Genomic DNA, 19,027 nt, shown 5'->3' with positions numbered 1-19,027 from the left:
GGCTCACACATTCATATTCAAACAAGAGTATGAGGCCTGACTTCTTCCATGGCAGTTCCCTACTATGACCAATATGCTTTTCAGTTCCTCCAGTCCTTAGTAGTGCACGGTGACACTTGACACAGCCAGGTCTGCAAGGCTGAGAGGGCACGGAGCACAGAGAAACAGAATCTCAAGGAGGATGGGTTGAGGCATAAAAGGCAATTTCGAGATATGTTTTCAGGAAGGCAGAAAGAAAGGGCACTTTTGGTCCCAAGGCCTCACACAGGTCCTTCTGCTGGTTGGGGAAGCTGACGTCATTCTCCCCACACCGTCTCATGTATGTCTGGTCTCTGTGGAGTTCCTTCCACCTGAAGTCAAGAAGGACTGGTCCCTGAAGCAGCTGCATGTTGCCAAGATTTAACCTTGTACATGTTTAATTAGTGTACTTCTTAAAGCAAAGGAAGCCATCTTCCAAGGAGCATAGTTTGTGGCTTTTCTTTAGAGAAAAAGATTAATATTCCATTGCCCCAGTATTTTCTAATACAGCTTCAGCCTGTGGCTGGCTTTTTATATCTGCTGCGACAGTCTGCCCAGAGTGGATTTCAACTCGGAGGGGGTAGCAATGAGGCCTTTTGAATTCCATTAGCTCCTCACATTCCTCCTGCTGGGTTTTTTTTTTTTAAAGATTTATTTATAGACATCTAAGACATTTTCCGGCACAACTCTCAGTGTCCCAGGTACTGTATTAATATAGTCATCAGAGGATTTATTTTTTAATGTCATTTTGGAATGTCAGAGCAATGAGCTCACCTGAAAGGAAACCTATTGGGTAACTTTTTGAAATGGATCCCAGCCTTAGGTAAAAAGGAATGTATTAAAACCCCCATTATACTCCCAGGCTTGCTGTGGGAGAGCTTGCATTTAAGCCTCATGAAATATAATGCGAGGGGATCTCGCCAGGATATTGAAGCTCTGAGGCCAGGAATGAAAGGCGACGGGAAGCTGTGGAATGCAGTGACCTTGAGGCTTTGTAGCTGGGTACTGAGGTGCAGTCTTTTAATGCCTGCCATTTTAATGGCCTCAGTCATAGCAACCAAGAGATGGTACATCGCAGTCTGGTATTTCAGCCCTTTCCCTCTGGAAAAGAAAGAGGCGTTCCATTTAGAGGTGGCGGCAGTAGGGAACAGAAGTGCAGTGCAGGGGAGAAGGTCACTGACCTTCATTAAGGGGACCCCCAGGTGCCTGACATTCAGGTCAAGCCACATGCAGCAAACTCCCAGAGAGCCTGTCCCCAGCTCTTTTGTGTGTGTGTGATCACTTCATTCTGTTACTTACAGAGGAAATGTTTCCGGTAAGAGAGCCTGTGTCTGGGATTTGGAAATCTTGTTGTTGAGTGGAATGTTGGTTGTCAAGACTACTGGGTGTAAAGGGATTTGACCTTCACTTGGCTCCAGGGGTATAATTGGGTGGTTTCACACAAAAGTAAATTGTTCAAATGTAAAATCAGGAAAAACAGAGACTTTTAGAAATAAGACATGCAGAGGGTGAGATTTGGGGATTTTTGTGTGTGTGGGGGGGTGGTTTTGGTTGGGGAGGGCCAGGGCTACCTGATTTTTCTCTCAAAGTTAAAAGGCAGAGACTATTATCTCTGCCTTGGCATTAGAAAGATTTTGGATATACAAGGCCTGCTCTGTTGAGGCTGCTCATTGTGGTACATATTGGTGGGAATGTGCTCAGAGCTGAGGATGTCTCAGGCATGAATAATTGGGAGAGGAGAGGGAAAAACAATCCAGTCACCAAACAGTAGAGTTACACTATCTATACTGTTGATTTCTGCATTTCAACTCTGCCCACAGCAGGCAACACCACATTTGCAGATTGCACACTCAGAAGTATGTGTAATTCTGCAACTCCACTCTAAACAATGTGCATGTGTCCCAGAGCAAGTATGAGATGAGAGCATGAGTCTGATATTTCCTGTCAGGCTTAGTTCTTGTGTGCCTCTCATACTATGGGGATCTCATTCCAGTGGTGCTACTGTAAATTTTTATTTTGTTTATATATCTAGTTTATTTATGCCATACATTACTATGTCCAGGATATACAGTGTCTACAGATTTGAACACACATACAAACCTGTGTATGTACGCTCTATTAGTAATGTATATTATGGGCAATGAAGTGAATTTCCAAAGGAAATGTGACCTTACCCAATCGTTGCCTCATGTGCTACCTTCAGAGACCAACCCCTGTTTAAGATAACATTCCTACCCTGTGTTGTATAATGGTTAAGAATACCTTCTTTCGGAGTAAGAGCCATGACTTTCTGGCTGAGCAATCTTGAGCAAGATATTGCATCTCTCTGCGCCACAATTTACCTATGTGTTGAATGGAAATATTACCTACCTACCTCACAGCATTGTTATTAAGACTAAATAATGTGTTTCATGTAAAGTGTTTAGTATTGTGTCTGGCACATCATTACCATTAAATAAATGTTTATCCTTGTTATGAATACAAAGGAATCTTAGCTTTGCAAATATTTGCATTAACCAGTTATTTTAAATGATAATAAATGTAACAGAAAGCAATATTTTAAATGAATATGTAACACTTGTCACACATTGGCATCTCCTCTCACCTTCAAAGTCAATTATTATGACTTACTGTGGACTGCAATACTTTCTCTTTACTTTTCAGTCAAGTACTTATTAAGAGTGGCTGTTTCCATCTCTACTTTCTACCTCCGTATATTTGCCCTGGAGTCCCTATATATGCCTATACTTTCACCTCTGTTCATTCAACATACATCTGTTGAGCACCACTGTGTACCAGGCATGCAGGTTGGTGTTTTCTTAGATGGGTCAGTCATGTCAACCCTACCAAGAATCAATGTCACTAAAATAGTCAATACTACTTCCAACTTCCGTCCCAGGCAGTAGGGCCTCTTACTAGCCCTTCCCTGAGCTGAAATGTCCACTGCCTTAAGAAAGTAGAAGAGATGCCATATTGCCATATTCTATCTTGCAGCTAGGATGGGTGACAGCCTAGCCTCCCCTCCTTAATCACATACAGAAATCTGTGTTATGACAGCAGGTACATGTATTTCTGGAAACTATCTTAATACTTTCTTTTCTTTTCCAGTACATGCAATAAAAATCATCATAAGATGCTCTAAGTGATATAGCTTTTATAAAGTTAGTACATTCTGCACTTAAAAGTAAGAAGAGTGACATTTGGAGACATTTCTAAGAAGTCCTAAGTAGCTTGAATGCTGGTATATTGTCCTAAAATTAGTAATGGTTATGAAATCCTTCTTTGCCAAAAAACACTTCTGGGCATTTTATATAAAATGCATTATTTTCCAAAATATGTAAGAGTTCATAGTGGTGGTTTGTTTATGAGTCACAAAAAATGAAAAATTATGTATCACCAACGCCAAACTAAAACTGGTAAGTCTATAATTGGTTAATGTGGTTAACTGACACACCAGGTCTTTCAAACGAAAATATCTACACTTAGACCTTAGTTTGGCCTAGGGCCCCAGCGGGTTATGGATTATACAGAAGATACTGAATGAACACAGACCCACTGTATCCTAAACAGGCAGTGAAATTCACCTGCTTGTTAAAGGTCTTAACATTTCAATCTAGCCTGCCATCTTACAATTTAAAAGTGGTTCCTAGAGATGGTTTATACAACGCAGCCTCATTCAGCTGTCAAAGGAACATTTATCCAATGCTTTCTTCGGTTTCCATTTTAGGTGTCCTGTAGCAAGCAGAAGTGGTCAAAATCATTTCATTTTTCTCAGAACTGGCAGAAATTAGTCATTCAGCTCAGCAGCTCTGTTGACAGTTCTTAGTGTAATCCATATATCTTTAGGCAGCCCTTAAGACAATTACCAAGTCATTAACACAGACAAAAGCAGCTTCAAAACATCTCTTGCAGAATTTCAAAGCATATGAAAGCTTCATAATTATCTTCATGAGTGGCTTACTTTGAGGGATATTATAGAAATAACTAAGATTTATTTACTGTATGCCAGGAAGTTTCTAGAAATATTTTTACTTAATTCTCTTCAGTAACCTTCAAGCTTTTATTTTACCCTTAAGGACACTGAACTTCTGAAGTTTGGATTCTTCATCTTACTTGTCTTATATTAAGCTGAATGAGTGGTAGACAATGGATTTGAATTAATTTATGGTGCATCAGGCCCCAAAGACATGGCAGCAAAGGAAAGAGAACTGGTCTCTGCCTGCAGGGAATTTACATCTAGCTGTGAAGGCAGACAGCAGAGGAGAAATTATAATTGTGATTAAGCGTTGGGCTCAAACACAGTTTGTTTAACTTAGGAATAGCAATGAATTGCTGTTTATAGGAAGAGACACTCCCCAGGTGATACTAATATGTAACCAAGGTAAGAACCACTGACTGTGCCTGACACATAGAGAACCTTCAGTTGATCTTAATTTAACTGAAATGATTCAGATTAAAAGATGGAGTCTTACATGGCCCTTCACTTTTCTCGTATGTGGAAGAGACTTGGTTTTCCCGTTGGTTGGTTCCTTTATTGGTGTTATGTTTCTTCTGTTTCTTCTCTGTTTCAATTGAATATCACCATCCTTTCTCCGTAGGTAACGGAAGGCCATTGGAAATGGGGCGGCGTCACGGTCCAAGTGAACAGTGCCTTTTTCACGGGCATCTATGGAATGTGGAACCTGTACGTCTTTGCTCTGATGTTCTTGTATGCACCATCTCATAAAAACTATGGGGAAGACCAGTCCAATGGTGAGTTTCTGTCTCTTTAGCACAGCTTAAGTCGGGATAAATAGGCTTCTGTCTTTACAAGATTTAAATAGCTAAAGCTCTGAGATGCCCAGTTCAACTTTCCAAGTACACTCTTCGCACTGGGAGGCAGTGAATATAAGCACCCAGGAAACTCAGGGCTGTAAGACAAAAAGCTCACACAAGCCAGAACTTTCCTTAAGTTCTCATTTTTTAATCTTTCAATTCCCTTACATTTTTTTGCACAATTGACTGATGGATGTATAAACCAATAGCTATTCTCTTGTCCCCAGAATCTTCCTGTCCTTTAGTGCTGGTATGTGCTGCCTTTTTGTATCTTATAATCACAGAGCATTGAGACTTAGCTGCTGCAAGTAGCCTTAGAGAATCCGGTCATTTTATAGATGAAGAAACTGAAGCCTAGAGAAGGGAAGATCTTGCCCTGGGTTTCTTTACTAGCCACAGCAGAGGAGAATGATCAACACTGTCTAGGCCAGTTAGCTGTCAACAGGTATCAGGTGGCCTGATAAACACCTGATCTAATACATCCTTTTTCTGTTTGGCTCCAATCTTATTCTTTATTCCTTCTCTTTTTACACCTGCTTTACTCTAGCCATGTCCTTGCTATTCCCCAAACACAGGATGCCCTTTCTCAAATTAGTGCTCTAGTGCATTTCACTCTACCTTGCAGTGGAAACCAGGGTAGCAGCCCCCCAGAAGCAAAGGTTGGCCTCACTTTTGGGAAGTACCCAGTGAGTGGATTGCACATTCTGCTTCCATCTGGGTCTAATGAAACTCTACTCATGTTTTGGGCCCAGTCAAAAGGCAGCATCTTCTTTAACACCTATTCCGAGTCACCCCAATTAGAATCCAGCAAATCACATTCAATGGAATGTTGTTTCCGTGAAATGTTGATAAATTTAGGTAGTCAAACACATTTGAGAATGATAGGGTTGATTGGCATTAATAAGGCTTTTCACTGCAGGACATCTTAATGCCTTTAGTACATTAATTTGTACTGTCAGTCTTTAAAAGGGATAGGGGTAACAGCATTTTCCAAAATTATTTGATCACTTGGCCCTGGAACCCTTTCTTCAGGCAGTGCATCTCTTGAAACTCCGTCCTAAGAAACATGCCTGGGGGATCGCGAGTCTACTTTCCACGTGGCATTCATTGTGTAGAGGTGGCAGATGAGTCGTCTGTGCCTTTATGTTCCTGCTGGACCATCGACTCCTTCAGGGCAAAGACTAGTTCTTAAGGATACTTTTAAAATGTTGAGTGAATTAACGCTTTAGAAATAAGAGTTCTATATTAGCCTTCAGTGATCTTGTGGGGAGAAGGGATGGGGGTAGTAGAGAGATGGAGATGAAGAGGAGCAGGAGAGGAAGGCATCTGTGCTAGAAGTCAAGGGGTGTGGAGTGGTCTCAGCCGCTGTCTCTCTTCATCCTGTATTTGCCACATCCATATGAGAGCACGCTGGACATGAGATTCCCTCACCCCTTGACCTCTTTGGAGTAGACATATGGTCACAATCAGTTTCAAGCCCATCTCTGGTCTGAGGTGAGAATACAGAGTGTTTACTTACCTACCCCCTGCCCAACTCTGGTTTGACTGACTGTTTTGCTAGAAGGCTTGTGAGTTAGGCAGCCTTCTGCTTCCTTTCCATTTCTGTCACTCAGTGTTTTTACTGTATGAATGGAAAATGGGATCATGTAGCCTGTCAAGCAGTGGACTCCCACAATGCCAGCAGCAAGGGCTGCCAGGCTTGTGGACAAGAATCTTGATTTCATTCCATGGTCATCCTGTGGGACGTTGAAGGAAGCCATGTGGTCTTGTCCTTCATGTGAGTAGGTAGAGTTTCTGCCTTCCAGGGAAATACCATTTAAAGCAATAGCTGGACTTCCTGGATGACGGAGTGATAATACCAGTGGGAAATAATTATCAAGTACTGACAGTGTGCTATAGCACTTTATGTACATAAATTCTTTTGGTTGTTTTTTTCTGTGTGACTTTTGGCAAACCACTTAACCCTCCTTGCACCACTGCTCCCAAACGTAAGTGATCTCTTAAAGTCCTTTTGAACTTTGAATTTCTATGGTTAAGCTGGGTACAATGGCTCACATCTGTAGTCCTAGCACTTTGGGAGGCCAAGGCTGGAGAATTGCTTGAGCTCAGAAGTTTGAGGCCACCAGCCTGTGCAATATAGTGAAACCCCATCTCTACAAGAAACAAAATTAGCCAGGCATGGTGGTGTGCACCTGTAGTCCCAGCTATTCAGGAGGTTGAGGCAGAAGGATCCCTTGAGCCCAAGGAGTTTGAGGCTGCAGTAACCCATGACTGTACCACTGTACCCCAGTCTGGACGATACAGGGAGACCCTATCTCAAAAAAATAGAAGAAGAAAATTGTGGTTGTCTTTCTTCCTGTTAGCAAGGAAGGGGCAGAAGAACACCTCTTGCTACTAAGTGGCAGCCCAGAGAGTGACAGCTGTCATAGGTAAGGGATTTCCAAACACTGCTGAGAACGTGTCCAATTTTAACACTGTTCAGCAAGTGGGAGCCCAGAGCCGTGGGCAACCCTGCAGAGGCAGGATGACTGCATACCACCCTGTTGTACAGATGCTTAAGCTTTGAGCCAGGTGTTAGGCAGCTCCCATCAGGACTTCCTACCCTACACAATAGCTACTCTCCTAGGCTTGAAACGTTGCAATTGAGAAAAACACTTGACTCTCCCTCATCAGAGTTTTTCATTGAAGACAGCTTGATTTGCAAGCTTTCCATGAAAGCTTGCAAATCTCAACAAGAGGTCATATCCCCTGAATCCTTTGCTAAGGGGATGTTTTTAAATGTTCACAGTTGTTTCGGTTTATCATTATAACTGGGATGTGCCTTTGGCATTTAGTGTCCAGAATCTAGGGGATGCTATTAAATGTTGTTCGATAGGCAAAAAAGGCTCTTGTCATAAAGAAATGTCCTGCCTGAAATGCCAGCAGAACCCCTGTTGGAAAACATTCTTCAAGGAGTTTAGTGGGCAGACTCTTTGCAGACCATATGCTGATCCTAAACACAAAAGTCATAAGATTTAGCAGTTCCCCTTTGGTAACACGATCAGCTGTGACTTCCCAGCAGCCCCATGAGCCCCTGGCAGCTTGTGAGGCCTTCACTTTCCTGCATGGTGCTGTGACCTTGTGCATTTGGAAGGGGTCTCTTCCACCCTGGGCGCTGTGCTCATTTTTCTTCTCTATTTTGTTTCATTTTTCATCTCTTCATCTGCTACTAGATCACACAATGTATCCTAGGAATTACGGAGTGTTTCGCAAGGTTTGAAGTTTCTTGGAAAGACCTAGTCTGGAATATTCCATGGAAACCTCAAAGATGAACTCTCGGAAGGAAGGATACATGTGTTTTTACATTCTCTGAGTCTCTGGATGGCATTCCTTCTCCTCCCCCAGTATTCCCATGCTCCTTTTCCATTCTCAAGGGAAGTTTTTATTTTTAAGTTGGCGTTGGCCTTTCTTTCTCTATTTCTTTCTCTCCTTTGCTTTGAAGCTCCAGAGCTAGGAATTCAGATCTCTTGCTACAGAGAGTGGATCCCAGGTGTGTGGGGCTTCTAGCCTTTGTTAGATGGATCCTGGATGGAGCACAGACAAGCAGTTTCTGATGCCAAAGGTGATAAGAAAGGGGAAAGAATCTTTGATGGAGGTGATTTTGTATGTGAGTTGGAGGGACATACCAAGTGTCAGAAGGAAGTAGAAGTGGGTAGCAAGGAAATGGAAGCATCGAGCATTTCAGCATAGACTTTTTCTTCTCTCTTTTAGTCATGGAATGGAGAAGAACGAAGTGGGCCACAGGTTCAAGACAAGGTCACTTTCCAAAGAGCATTTTCTCACATATTTCTGTTTCTCTTTCATAGTATGGATTAGAAAGTGACCCTTTACAAATGAACCACTGAGCACCTCAACACTTAGCTCATACTTCATACCAAAGTTCCTTAGCACTTAGCCTTGTGCCATCTTGGATGAGATGGAGTGAAGTGAAGCTCAAAAAAGTGACAGAGACATAGTCCTTGTTCTCAAGGAGCCTTTAGCCTGATCTGGAGGACAGGATTTCCTCATCTACCTCTTGAAAGATGACAGGACAACCCCAAGCTGGAGTGTTTTCACCAGCAGATAGGTGCTGTGGGAGTGTGGCTCAACACTCTTTATAGCTACAGGCTTTCGTGGACTTCCCTGGGTTTCTTCCTACTGGTTGATGGACCATAGCGGCAGTGAACGTACAAACTCATTCACATTAATCATTTTATTTATATGTACATAGAATTTCATTTGTAATCATTTTATGCATATATGTGTGTCTATGTGAGTATGCACACACATGCGCACATGTGCACATATATGTTCTTTAATTTAGCAAAGATATTTTAGTTACCTTTTCTTCAAGGAACACTTATATATTCTGCCCTGCTGCTGCTGCTGCCTTTTCATGACAGTTGTTCTTTTTACCTGTTGCCATAACCAATTTGTGAATCATTCTGGAAGTCTTTCCAGGCAGAAATGAATTGCAGCAGGCTGAGGTGAACCCTTTTCTCTAAGCAAAAATACCATCTCCCAGGGCTCCAGCAGCAAAGCCCTGCACACATGAAAAACTGTCCAAACCCACTCAACCACAACTCAGATGGGAATAAAAAGCTGGAGCTGCTTATGAAGTCGGACAATTATTGGTAATAGCTTTGGTTTTTGTGTTCTTTTGTCTATAAAATTCTTGTCAGAATGTTTTAAAAAAAGAGGTGAGACAGAACTCCCAACTAGACTGTGGCAGAGGGAACACAAGACGCCCTCACTGCCACCATTCCCTCCCGTTTCTGTTCACGCCGAACATCTTCTGGCGAATGCACCCACTCTGCTGGGTGCAACAGCGGCAGCGCTGGTTCTGTGTCTTGGCAGCTAGCTACCGTGTGGCGTCAGTTTTACTTCTGGAGGCTTCTGAAGTCTCCTGCTTCTTGTTTCACGGGAAACATGGCTTTGGCTTTTGTTGCTTCAGTAAAGAGTCAGATTAAGTCCTGAGGCCCTGACAGTTGTCACCCCCTTTTATGGAAGCCATCCCCAGTTGTACGTTAGATGATCTGCCCATGGCCAGCCGGGCTTCTTGATGTCTGTGAGCACTGATGGGATTCGTCTTGTCACGCAGGCTGGACCCAGACCCTAAAGCAGGTCTTGAAAGCCTTTCCCCATTCCCCAGTGAAGGTGGGAACCAAGTGACAGACCGTCACCAGCCTGGCACCCCTTGCCCAGCCAGTCGTAGTCAGGTGTCTTCTGCCCCTGCCTCTCCCAGGGCTGTGGCTCTGCCAATGACCTGCCCTTTCCTGGCCCAGTCAATTAAAATCATTTTTTCTGAGTCTTAGAATTCCTGTCACCCCACCATGATAGGGGCATCTCAGTTACCTTCTCGGGAAGAACCTTCAGCTTCCTAAAGGTGTAAGTTTGCTAGAGTCATGATACGAATACCACAGACTGGGTGTCCTAAACAGCAGAAGCTTACTTTCTCATAGTTCTGGAGGTTAGAGTCTGAGATCAAGGTATCACCAACGTTGGTTTCTTCTGAGGCCTCTCTCTCTGGCTTGTAGATGGATACTTTCTCCCTGTGTCTTCACATGGTCTTCCCTCTGCGTATCTCTACATTCTCATCTCCTTTTCTCTCAAAGCAGTCTGTTGGAGTAGGGCCCACCCCTAAGTGACCTCATTGTTAATTTCTTCTTTAAGAAGGCCCTGTCTCTAAACACAGTCACATTCTGAGGTTCTAGGGGTTAGAACTTCAATAGATGAATTTGAGAGTTTAGGGGAGATGCAATTCAGCCTATGACACTAAGATTTTACCCCAAAACTAATAAATTTTATTGTGTTCCTCTCCCACTTGTAGTTGCTGTCTGGCACTAAGTGTCAGGAGGTGCTTTGGGGGTCCAGGGGCAGTGGCTCACTCCAAGCCTGGAATAAATGACCTCTGGGGTTGACAGGGACTGAGAGATTACTGGGCCCAGGGTTCCTAACCCTGTCCACCAAAGCCACGCTACCCCATCTCCCGGAAGGGATCCTCAGAGCTGAGCTATCCCAAGGCACACTTGTTTTCTAGCTGAGGGTGTGTCCTTAAACGCTGGTGGGGTCCTGGCCATGCAGAGCACAGAGGAGCCGCACTTGCCTGCACCAGGCAAATCTTTGCTGGGTGCTTTTTTTTTTTTTTAAGACGGAGTTTCACTCTGTAGCCCAGACTGGAGTGCAATGGCGCATTCTTGGCTCACTGCAACCTCCACCTCCCGGGTTCAAGCAATTCTGCTGCCTCAGCCTCCGAAGTACCTGGGATTACAGGTGCATACCACCACACCCAGCTAATTCTGTATTTTTAGTAGAGTTGGGGTTTCTCCGTGTTGGTCAGGCTGGTCTCAAGCTCCTGACCTCAGATGATCTGCCTGCCTTGGCCTCCCAAAGTGCTGGGATTACAGGTGCGTGAGCCTGGCCTTCGTGGGTGTTTCAAGCACTTACTATATACCACATACTATCCTGGGTACTTACTTTCTTTAAAACAACAACAACAACAAAAAAGAATAAACCTATCATTCATCATTTTCTTATGATTTTTTCTTCTTGTTAAGATCTTACTGTGTCGCCCAGGTTGGTCTCCAGCTCCTGGGCTCAAGTAATCTTCCTGCCTCTGCCTCCCAAAGTGCTGGGATTACAGGTGTGAGCCACTGCACCAGCCACAGTATTGTATTTTCTAACATAACAATCATATTAACACCAAAAATGTAAGTAGACATACTCTTAAACAACAGTCTTTTGCATGAAAATAATTTGGCTTTACAAATACTACACTTTCTTATTTTTCTCATTCTGCTGTGAACTAGAGACTTCATTCCAAAAAGTTATCATCTCAGCTTAGCTTTGAAGGTGAATAGGAGAGAGGTTGTTGTGGGCCTAGGGAAAATTCCACAAAAAAGAATAGAGTGATGAGTGTTATGGAAAGAACATAAGCTTTGGAGGTAGACACAGATGGTTTGGTATCTCGGCTCCAGCACACATTGTGTATGACCTTGAGGACGAATACGAGCTCATGGTGTGGGACCTCCCTGGCTTTCGCACTTGGGCAGTGGCGTTTTAATTTGCATAGGTAGCGGTGAGGATGGAAGTAGGCAGTCCTTATTAATATAAGAAGGCCTCTGGTGGTGCCTCCGATCTCTCCTGGAATCTGTAATACAACCTCAGAATGAGTGTAGCAGTTGTCGTTTTATTGAAGTGAGCACAGATGCACAAAGATTGTCATTAAGATGCTGCCAGTCCTACGAAGCTGTCTCCCATGCGTGTGGCTTTCTTCGTCCTCGTTAGGCATTCCAGACAGTTACAACCAAACAGCAGCTACACACCTGTGGATGTGACTCCACACATATGGATGCATTGCCGTAGTCCATTAAGATGAAATCTGTGCCAGAGATGGGTCTCATTTCACAAGGTTAGGAAGATATAAACCTTCATCTAATTGTTAATGAGCTGTGATGAATTGACATCATAACCAAGGAGAGAAATTTACTGCAAACTGAAGCATTCTTTTCTTTTTTTTCACTCTTTTGCACCCCAATAAGACTCATGTCACATTTTCAGAAGGGTTTTTTCTTGTCTTAGATGGGAAGAGACTTTGAGCATGTTTGTGCACTGAGCAGCAGGCGCCAAGAGAGGGGGAGACTAACAGATGGAGCAAGACCTTGGCAGAGGTAGGAGGTGATGGAATTAGAGGCAAGTGGAGGGATCTCCACTCCTGCTATGTTACTGCCGTATTCACAGCCGTTCCCCAAGGGGGAACAGTTGGCCTTCAAGGTACAATCAAATCACATGGGATACATAGAGTCCCATTGATCTGGGTCCTCATCCAGCACAGTAGAGAAATTAATTATGCCACAGTAGCTTCACAACATACAAGGAAATACAGGGCATGCTCAGCCCCTCACAGTGCATATGGCCAATACTCATAAATAACAGCTCTCCTGTCAGCACACTGATTTCTGTGCTATAAATTTATTAGATACAAAAGCAAAGTTAATATGCCAAACAATTTATTCAAATTATTGTACGTGTGGTTTTTGGTTTTGTTTTGTTTTTGAGACACTCTATCACCTAGGCTGGAGTGCAGTGAGTGGCACAATCTTGACTCAATGCAACTTCCACCTTCTGGGGTCAAGGAGTTCTCCTCTTTCTGGTTCCATATGAATTTTAGGATTGTTTTCAATTTCTAGGAAGATTGTCATTGCTATTTTGATAGGGATTGCATTGAATGTGTAGATTGCTTTGGGTAGTGTGGTTATTTTTACAAAATTAATTCTTCTAATCTATGAACATGGATGCCTTTCCATTATTTTATGTTCTCTTTAAGTTTTCATGAGTGTTTGTAGTTGTTCTTTTTTTTTTTTTTTTGAGATGGAGTCTTGCTCTATCACCCAGGCTGGAGTGCAGTGGCACGATCTCGGCTCACTGGAACTTCTGCTTCTCAGGTTCAAGGGATTCTTCTGTAGCTGGGACTACAGGTGCATGCCACCACACTTGGTTAATTTTTGTATTTTTAATAGAGACAGGGTTTTGCTATGTTGGCCAAGCTGGTTCGAACTCCTGACCTCAAGTGATCTGCCTGTCTCAGCCTCTCAAAGTGCTGGGATTACAGGTGTGAGCCACTGTGTTGGCTGTATGTGGATATTTTTAACTGTAATGCGCTGCATGGGGACTTCATATTTCACTGGCAATCTCATTGGCTGCTGGAAACTTGAATATATAAGAAGAGGCAGCAGAACCCAAAAGATGAGAGTCTGCATCCTGGCACCTATTTCTTTGGTTTGAATCCCACATCACTGTTTAGCAGCTTGGGACTTGGGCAAGTTATTTAGCCTCTCTGTGCCTCAGTTTCTTCATCAACAGAATGGGAGTGCTGATAATAGTGCCTCTGTCTGAGGACTGCTATGAGAATTAAGTGCATTAATATTTGTACAGTATTTAGAACCGTGTCAGGCATGTGATCAGCACGATAACATAGGTATTCGTTTAAATAAAGAAGCCAAAGCAATTTTGGCTGTTTCTTCAAGTGATCTGTGGGATCATACGCATATTCTAGAATCTGCTAATTGGAGTCATATTTTAAGTTTAAAGAATTAACATCTTTGGTTCAAAGCCTGAGTAGGATTACTCTCTAGTGTCTATTTCTAAGAAGTCCCCAGGGAAAGGGATTCCTTAGGTAAACGGTTATGAGTGCTAATGGGTCCACTGGGGTGGTCAGGACTCTCTTTGAAATTTTGATGACTCACACAGACATGCAGATCATGAAACTGGCTTTGAAGTTTTGATGGCTAGCCCAGATATGCAAATCCAGAAATAACTTTGACCGAGAAATGTGAGGCTTATACTGTTTGTGCTTGACTGCGGTGTGGACTGGACATCACAGAAGTGAGAATACAAGTTATCGGTCTGGGAGAAGTTGCTCATTATACAAGCAGTGGTTTAGCTTGGTCCAAAGTAGCCCAGTTAAAGCCTCTCACCAGCCTTACTTAGCATCTATGCTCTGGCTTGAGGGCAGATGAATGTAGATGTGCTGGAGTCTGGACTGATGCCCCTTTAATACCTTCTCTACCCGTAGTCCTGTGGATTAGACCCTTGCCAAAACAGCCCCAAATACCTTTAGCAGTCCTCTGCAGCAGCCAGCGAGCCTGCTTCTGAGAACAGGGAAGCTCTTGGGTAGAGAGCTATAGGCTGGCATTTACTAATAGGACTGATTTTGCTGTGCAGCCACATAGAAATGGTTTTACAAGGAGAAACGAATACTGTGTGGCACACACCAAGCAGCCTGCTGGGCCAGTGGGTGGGAGGGACCTCTGGGGTTCTAAGGCCATCGGATTCATTGACGCCCAGCAGTTCTTAAATTAGTGATAAGATATTAGTCCTAAGGGTAGGGCCAAGGCTTTTTCTAAGTTATAATACGGCATTTCCATGGAAAACAGCATTTAGTTACTTAATTCTATGCCTTAAGTTAGAAAAACTTTAGTTCCAGAAAACATGAAATCAAATGATACGTGCACAATATAAAAATCACTGACACAAGTTTAACCTTCTCTTCCCCGGTACCCCCTCCACAAACACGCATGCACATATGCACCCCCACACACAGTCAAACTGAGCGTGGTTACGTTTTCCATTTTCTCTTTGTTAGTTGTACATTCACTTAATTGTCTTATGGCAGGTGACAGGCTTTTCGATGTGTAACTTAGAGAATTTTTTTTCCCTGCTAATTTAGAAAAGTTCAGATTATTCCATTTTAGCAGAACACTGCCCACTGATAACGAGTTCAGAACACTTGGGGCAATCCTGAGGGCAGCAGGAAATTCACAGCACGTTTCTGGCACTTTTTTTCCCCTGGAGAATAAAGCCCCTCATTGTTTCTAGATGTGTTAGATAGGCTTCCTTGCCCAATCTGTGGATAGATATAGGCACATCTTATGGCCTTCACATGATATAGCGATGTAGCTGCTTTATCGTTTATTTTTTTAGAGTCGTAGTCTCACTGTCACCCAGGCTGGAGTGCAGTGGTGCAGTCATAGCTCACTGCAATCTAAAATTCCTGTGCTCGAGTGATCCTCCTGCCTCAGCCTCCTGAGTATAGCTGAGGTTACAAGTGTGAGTTACTGCACCCAGGTGATTAAAACAACAATTTTTTAGAGGCCCGGTCTCGCTCTGTTGCCCAAGCTGATCTTAAACTACTGGCTTCAAGCAGTCCTCCTACCTCTGCTTTCTGTGTAGGTGTGATTACAGGCCTGGGCCATTGTACCTGGCTCCTGTTTTGTAAATTATTCACAGCAAATGTGTTGGTGCCTTGCTGACCCATCCATTGGGAGGTGTTACACTGGTTTAGCCCATCACATGGGTCTTGGCATCAGACATTCCTTTGCCAGCTTGCTCATGGGCCTGCTCCTCCACCTGGGGCAGTTACTTTGCCTACCTCCCAGCGTCCTCATCTGTAAGGCTGGCACGTTCATAGTGCCTACTTCACAGGACTCCTGCGAGGATTAAAGAAGATCACTTACAAAATGATTAGAATAGCATCAGGCACAAAGTAAACGTTCATTAAATGTTAATGATTACTATGAATAATATCAGCAGTGAGCTGACTCATGTATCTTAATGACTGTTGTCTGGAAGCCAAAAATGATATTTAAAAAAGTTCTGCAAAGTCCAAGTGAGCAGGTTGGGAGTTAGCCCTTGTTCTGAATGTTGTATGCCCTGCGTTTCTCTATGTGCTCAGAATGTGAAAGAGGGCTAACCTCAGGGCAGTTGTCCATGAGATGAACCCCAGCTTGCTTCGCTTTCCTCCTTGAACACATCTAACACCGAAAACCCTGTTTCAGGCGATCTGGGTGTCCACAGTGGGGAAGAACTCCAGCTCACCACCACTATCACCCATGTGGACGGACCCACTGAGATCTACAAGTTGACCCGCAAGGAGGCCCAGGAGTAGGAGGCTGCAGTGCCCGGCTGGGACGGTCTCTCCACACCCCAGCTCCTCTAACTAGAGCCGGGAGCATGCCAGAGAGAGCTCAATGTATAAACGAATGCCTCGTGGCTCTTAGCTGTGGTTTCTTGGACCAGCGGCATGGACATTTGTCACTTTGCCTTCTGACGGTAGCTTTTGGAGGAAGATTCCTGCAGCCACTAATGCATTGTATATGATAACAAAAACTCTGGTATGACACATTTTCTGTGATCATTGTTAATTAGTGACATAGTAACATCTGTAGCAGGTGGTTAGTAAACCTCATGTGGTGGGTGGGGGTGGGGGTGTATTCCTTGGGGGATGGTTTGGGCCGAATGGTGAGTGGAATATTTGACATTTTTCCTGTTTTAAATTCTAGGATAGATTTTAACATCCTTTGCAGTCCCAGTCCAAGGTAGGCTGGTGTCATAGTCTTCTCACTCCTAACCCATGACCACTGTTTTTTTCCTATTTATGTCACCAGGTAGCCTACTGAGTTAATATTTAAGTCGTCAATAGATATGTGTCCTTATTTTTGTGGCATAATATAAAATAACTGCTTTTCATGAGATGATCTATTCCACCAGGGATATTTCAGCTTTGAAACCAAATTTGTGTATCTAATACTAACCAGTCTGTTGAATGTGGGTTTTAAAAAATGTTTGCTAAACTACCCAAGTAGGATTTATTGTATTAAATGGCCTTTGGGTCTGAAAAGCTTTTTTAACCTCTTGCTTAAAACGTGTTTTATTTTGATAAGATATATCAAATAGCCTCCAAAAGTATAGATCCAATCATTTAAATAAACCTGTATGTATATGCAGATATGTATATGCATAGGCCCTCCTGCTGAAACTCACACATGCATGCAGAATATTTTCCAGGTTGCACCTAGGAGTGGGAGTTGATGGGGGAAATAGGTTTATGAAAACCCGAAATACTTTATCATGAAATCAAAGCGTTTGGGGATAATATGTATTCCTGGAGAAAGGGTGACATTTTCTGTCCTGTGTGGTCAGCCTCTCTAGGCCGGCGATGGATGCTTATATGTGTGACAACAAAGGTGGGGAAAACATCATGTGCTTTAGAAGCAGAACCATCCCCTGCCTTATTCAGACCTCCCCGAGTAGCCTTTTTTATTGTATTTTAACACTTGCACTGCAGGTAGCGGAGAGAAGGAACACCGTTTCCTATTGAAGGTCTGTGATTTACCTCTGACCTGGCTGTTTCCTCACTTAATTCATAAACTTTAACTGCTTACTAGGGTCACAGTGAAAATTTCAACCAGTTCATGTATATGGAAGTGTTTTATAAACAATAAGCCATATAAATGTGTTTTTCCTGGAGTCTAAAACCAGTTTCATGAGCATCTTGTTTTTCAGACACTGAGTGTGGAGGTCTAGGGTACAGTCCATGTAATTCACCACTCAGCACCCCCAGCCTTTCTTTTCCTGATATTGGCTTAAAGCATGGTAAGCAGTGACAGTAGGAAATACTTGACTTTGGCTATTCTCTGTACGCCTTTTCCTAACCTGGTAGACACTGGATGGTGTACAGTCCTGCACACTCAATATCCATTTACCATCAACCACAGCAGTGCCAGGAATCAGATGGAGCCAGGCCTCCCAGTCTAGCAGGGAACTCCTGTCCCAGAAGAGGGAGGGAATGTTTCTCTATCCCCTGGCTTAGGAAAAGGACTGGGGATGGGCCTTAAAGAAGAGAGATTTTACTAGAGCCGAAGGGCAAAGGGATCAGCAGTACAAAAATCACAGAAGATGCAAAGCATGGGCAGTGTTTGGATGAGGTCGGCGATCAGGCCTGGCTGGCACTTAGGAATGGAAATAGCAGATGATGAGCCCTGTGCACCCGAGAGCCAGACAGACAAAGGTTTTTAATGCCGTGGTAAGAGTTACAGACTTTGCCTCAGATGTTAGGCAGGTAAGTGATATGATCAGAATGACCACTGGAGCCTGGAGAGGCTGGACAGGCCCAGAAAAGATCACAGAGACCGGAACCAGGGCAGTAGAAGAGGACTTGGAGGAGAGGATTATTTTGAAGACAAAACGCACAAGGTTTGAATGTTCCGGATGTGGGTTGCACAGAAAGTCAGAGTCAAATTTCAAGCCCTCACTGGGGAAGGGAATTGTGGGGTTTCAGACAGAATGAGAGATTGTTGGGTGACAAGTGTCAGTGGACCCACTACTTAAAGTTCTCTAAGTAGGAGCCAACTCTAGCAAGCTTAGGTAAAAGAGACTTTCCTAGCATATATGAACTTTCCTAGCATGTATGAAAGATCTGTGGAAGAGTTGAATTAACCAGAAAGATAGGAAGAGGGGCAGCTCTAAGGGGCCCCAGCACTAGGAATCCATGCCCCTTTCTCTTACAGAGCAGCACATTCACTACTGAGTCTTTATCCAGTTCTTTGTCTCTCTCACTTAAATACTAGAAGCCTTAGGCAGGTGGCTGTCCCTGTGCCAGACGACTGTAACCAGGAAGTCAGGTCAAATGACTGCTCGGGGCCCAACCCTATAGATCAGTATTCATCCTCAAAGAAAGGAGAACCCATTTGGAATGGGGCAAACAATCAGAAAAGATCTAGCACAATGGGCAGGATGATGAGTTTGGGTTTGCCTGGGCTGGGTTTTAAAAGCCTTGGAGGTCTCTTGGAGGAAATGATGAGCTGACAGTTAGAACTGAGGGGTCCAGCAGATTTGG

At 43.5% G+C, this 19,027-nt stretch overlaps 1 protein-coding gene across 2 annotated transcripts in view; it reads left to right on the top strand.

Annotated features, from left to right (window-relative positions):
* WLS (Wnt ligand secretion mediator) overlaps positions 1 to 19,027 on the top strand; it is a 128,341-nt gene that overhangs the window by 84,729 nt on the left and 24,585 nt on the right. The window contains exons 11-12 of one of the 2 annotated variants that reach the window (XM_012442674.3): positions 4,617 to 4,770; positions 16,188 to 17,039. In XM_012442674.3, the coding sequence (XP_012298097.1) occupies positions 4,617 to 4,770; positions 16,188 to 16,297 (264 nt within the window). In that variant the 3' untranslated portion in view covers positions 16,298 to 17,039. Of the gene's footprint in view, positions 1 to 4,616; positions 4,771 to 16,187; positions 17,040 to 19,027 lie in introns of those variants that run through there. The other variant, XM_064372494.1, reaches the window with a different exon arrangement.

The sequence above is a fragment of the Aotus nancymaae genome, unplaced genomic scaffold, assembly GCF_030222135.1.
Source record: "Aotus nancymaae isolate 86718 unplaced genomic scaffold, 86718_ANA_hifiasm-v0.15.2.pri h1tg000007l, whole genome shotgun sequence".
NCBI lineage: Eukaryota > Metazoa > Chordata > Mammalia > Primates > Aotidae > Aotus > Aotus nancymaae.
The sequence above is the reverse complement of the archived record's forward strand: the minus strand, read 5'-3'. Positions and strand labels throughout refer to the sequence as shown.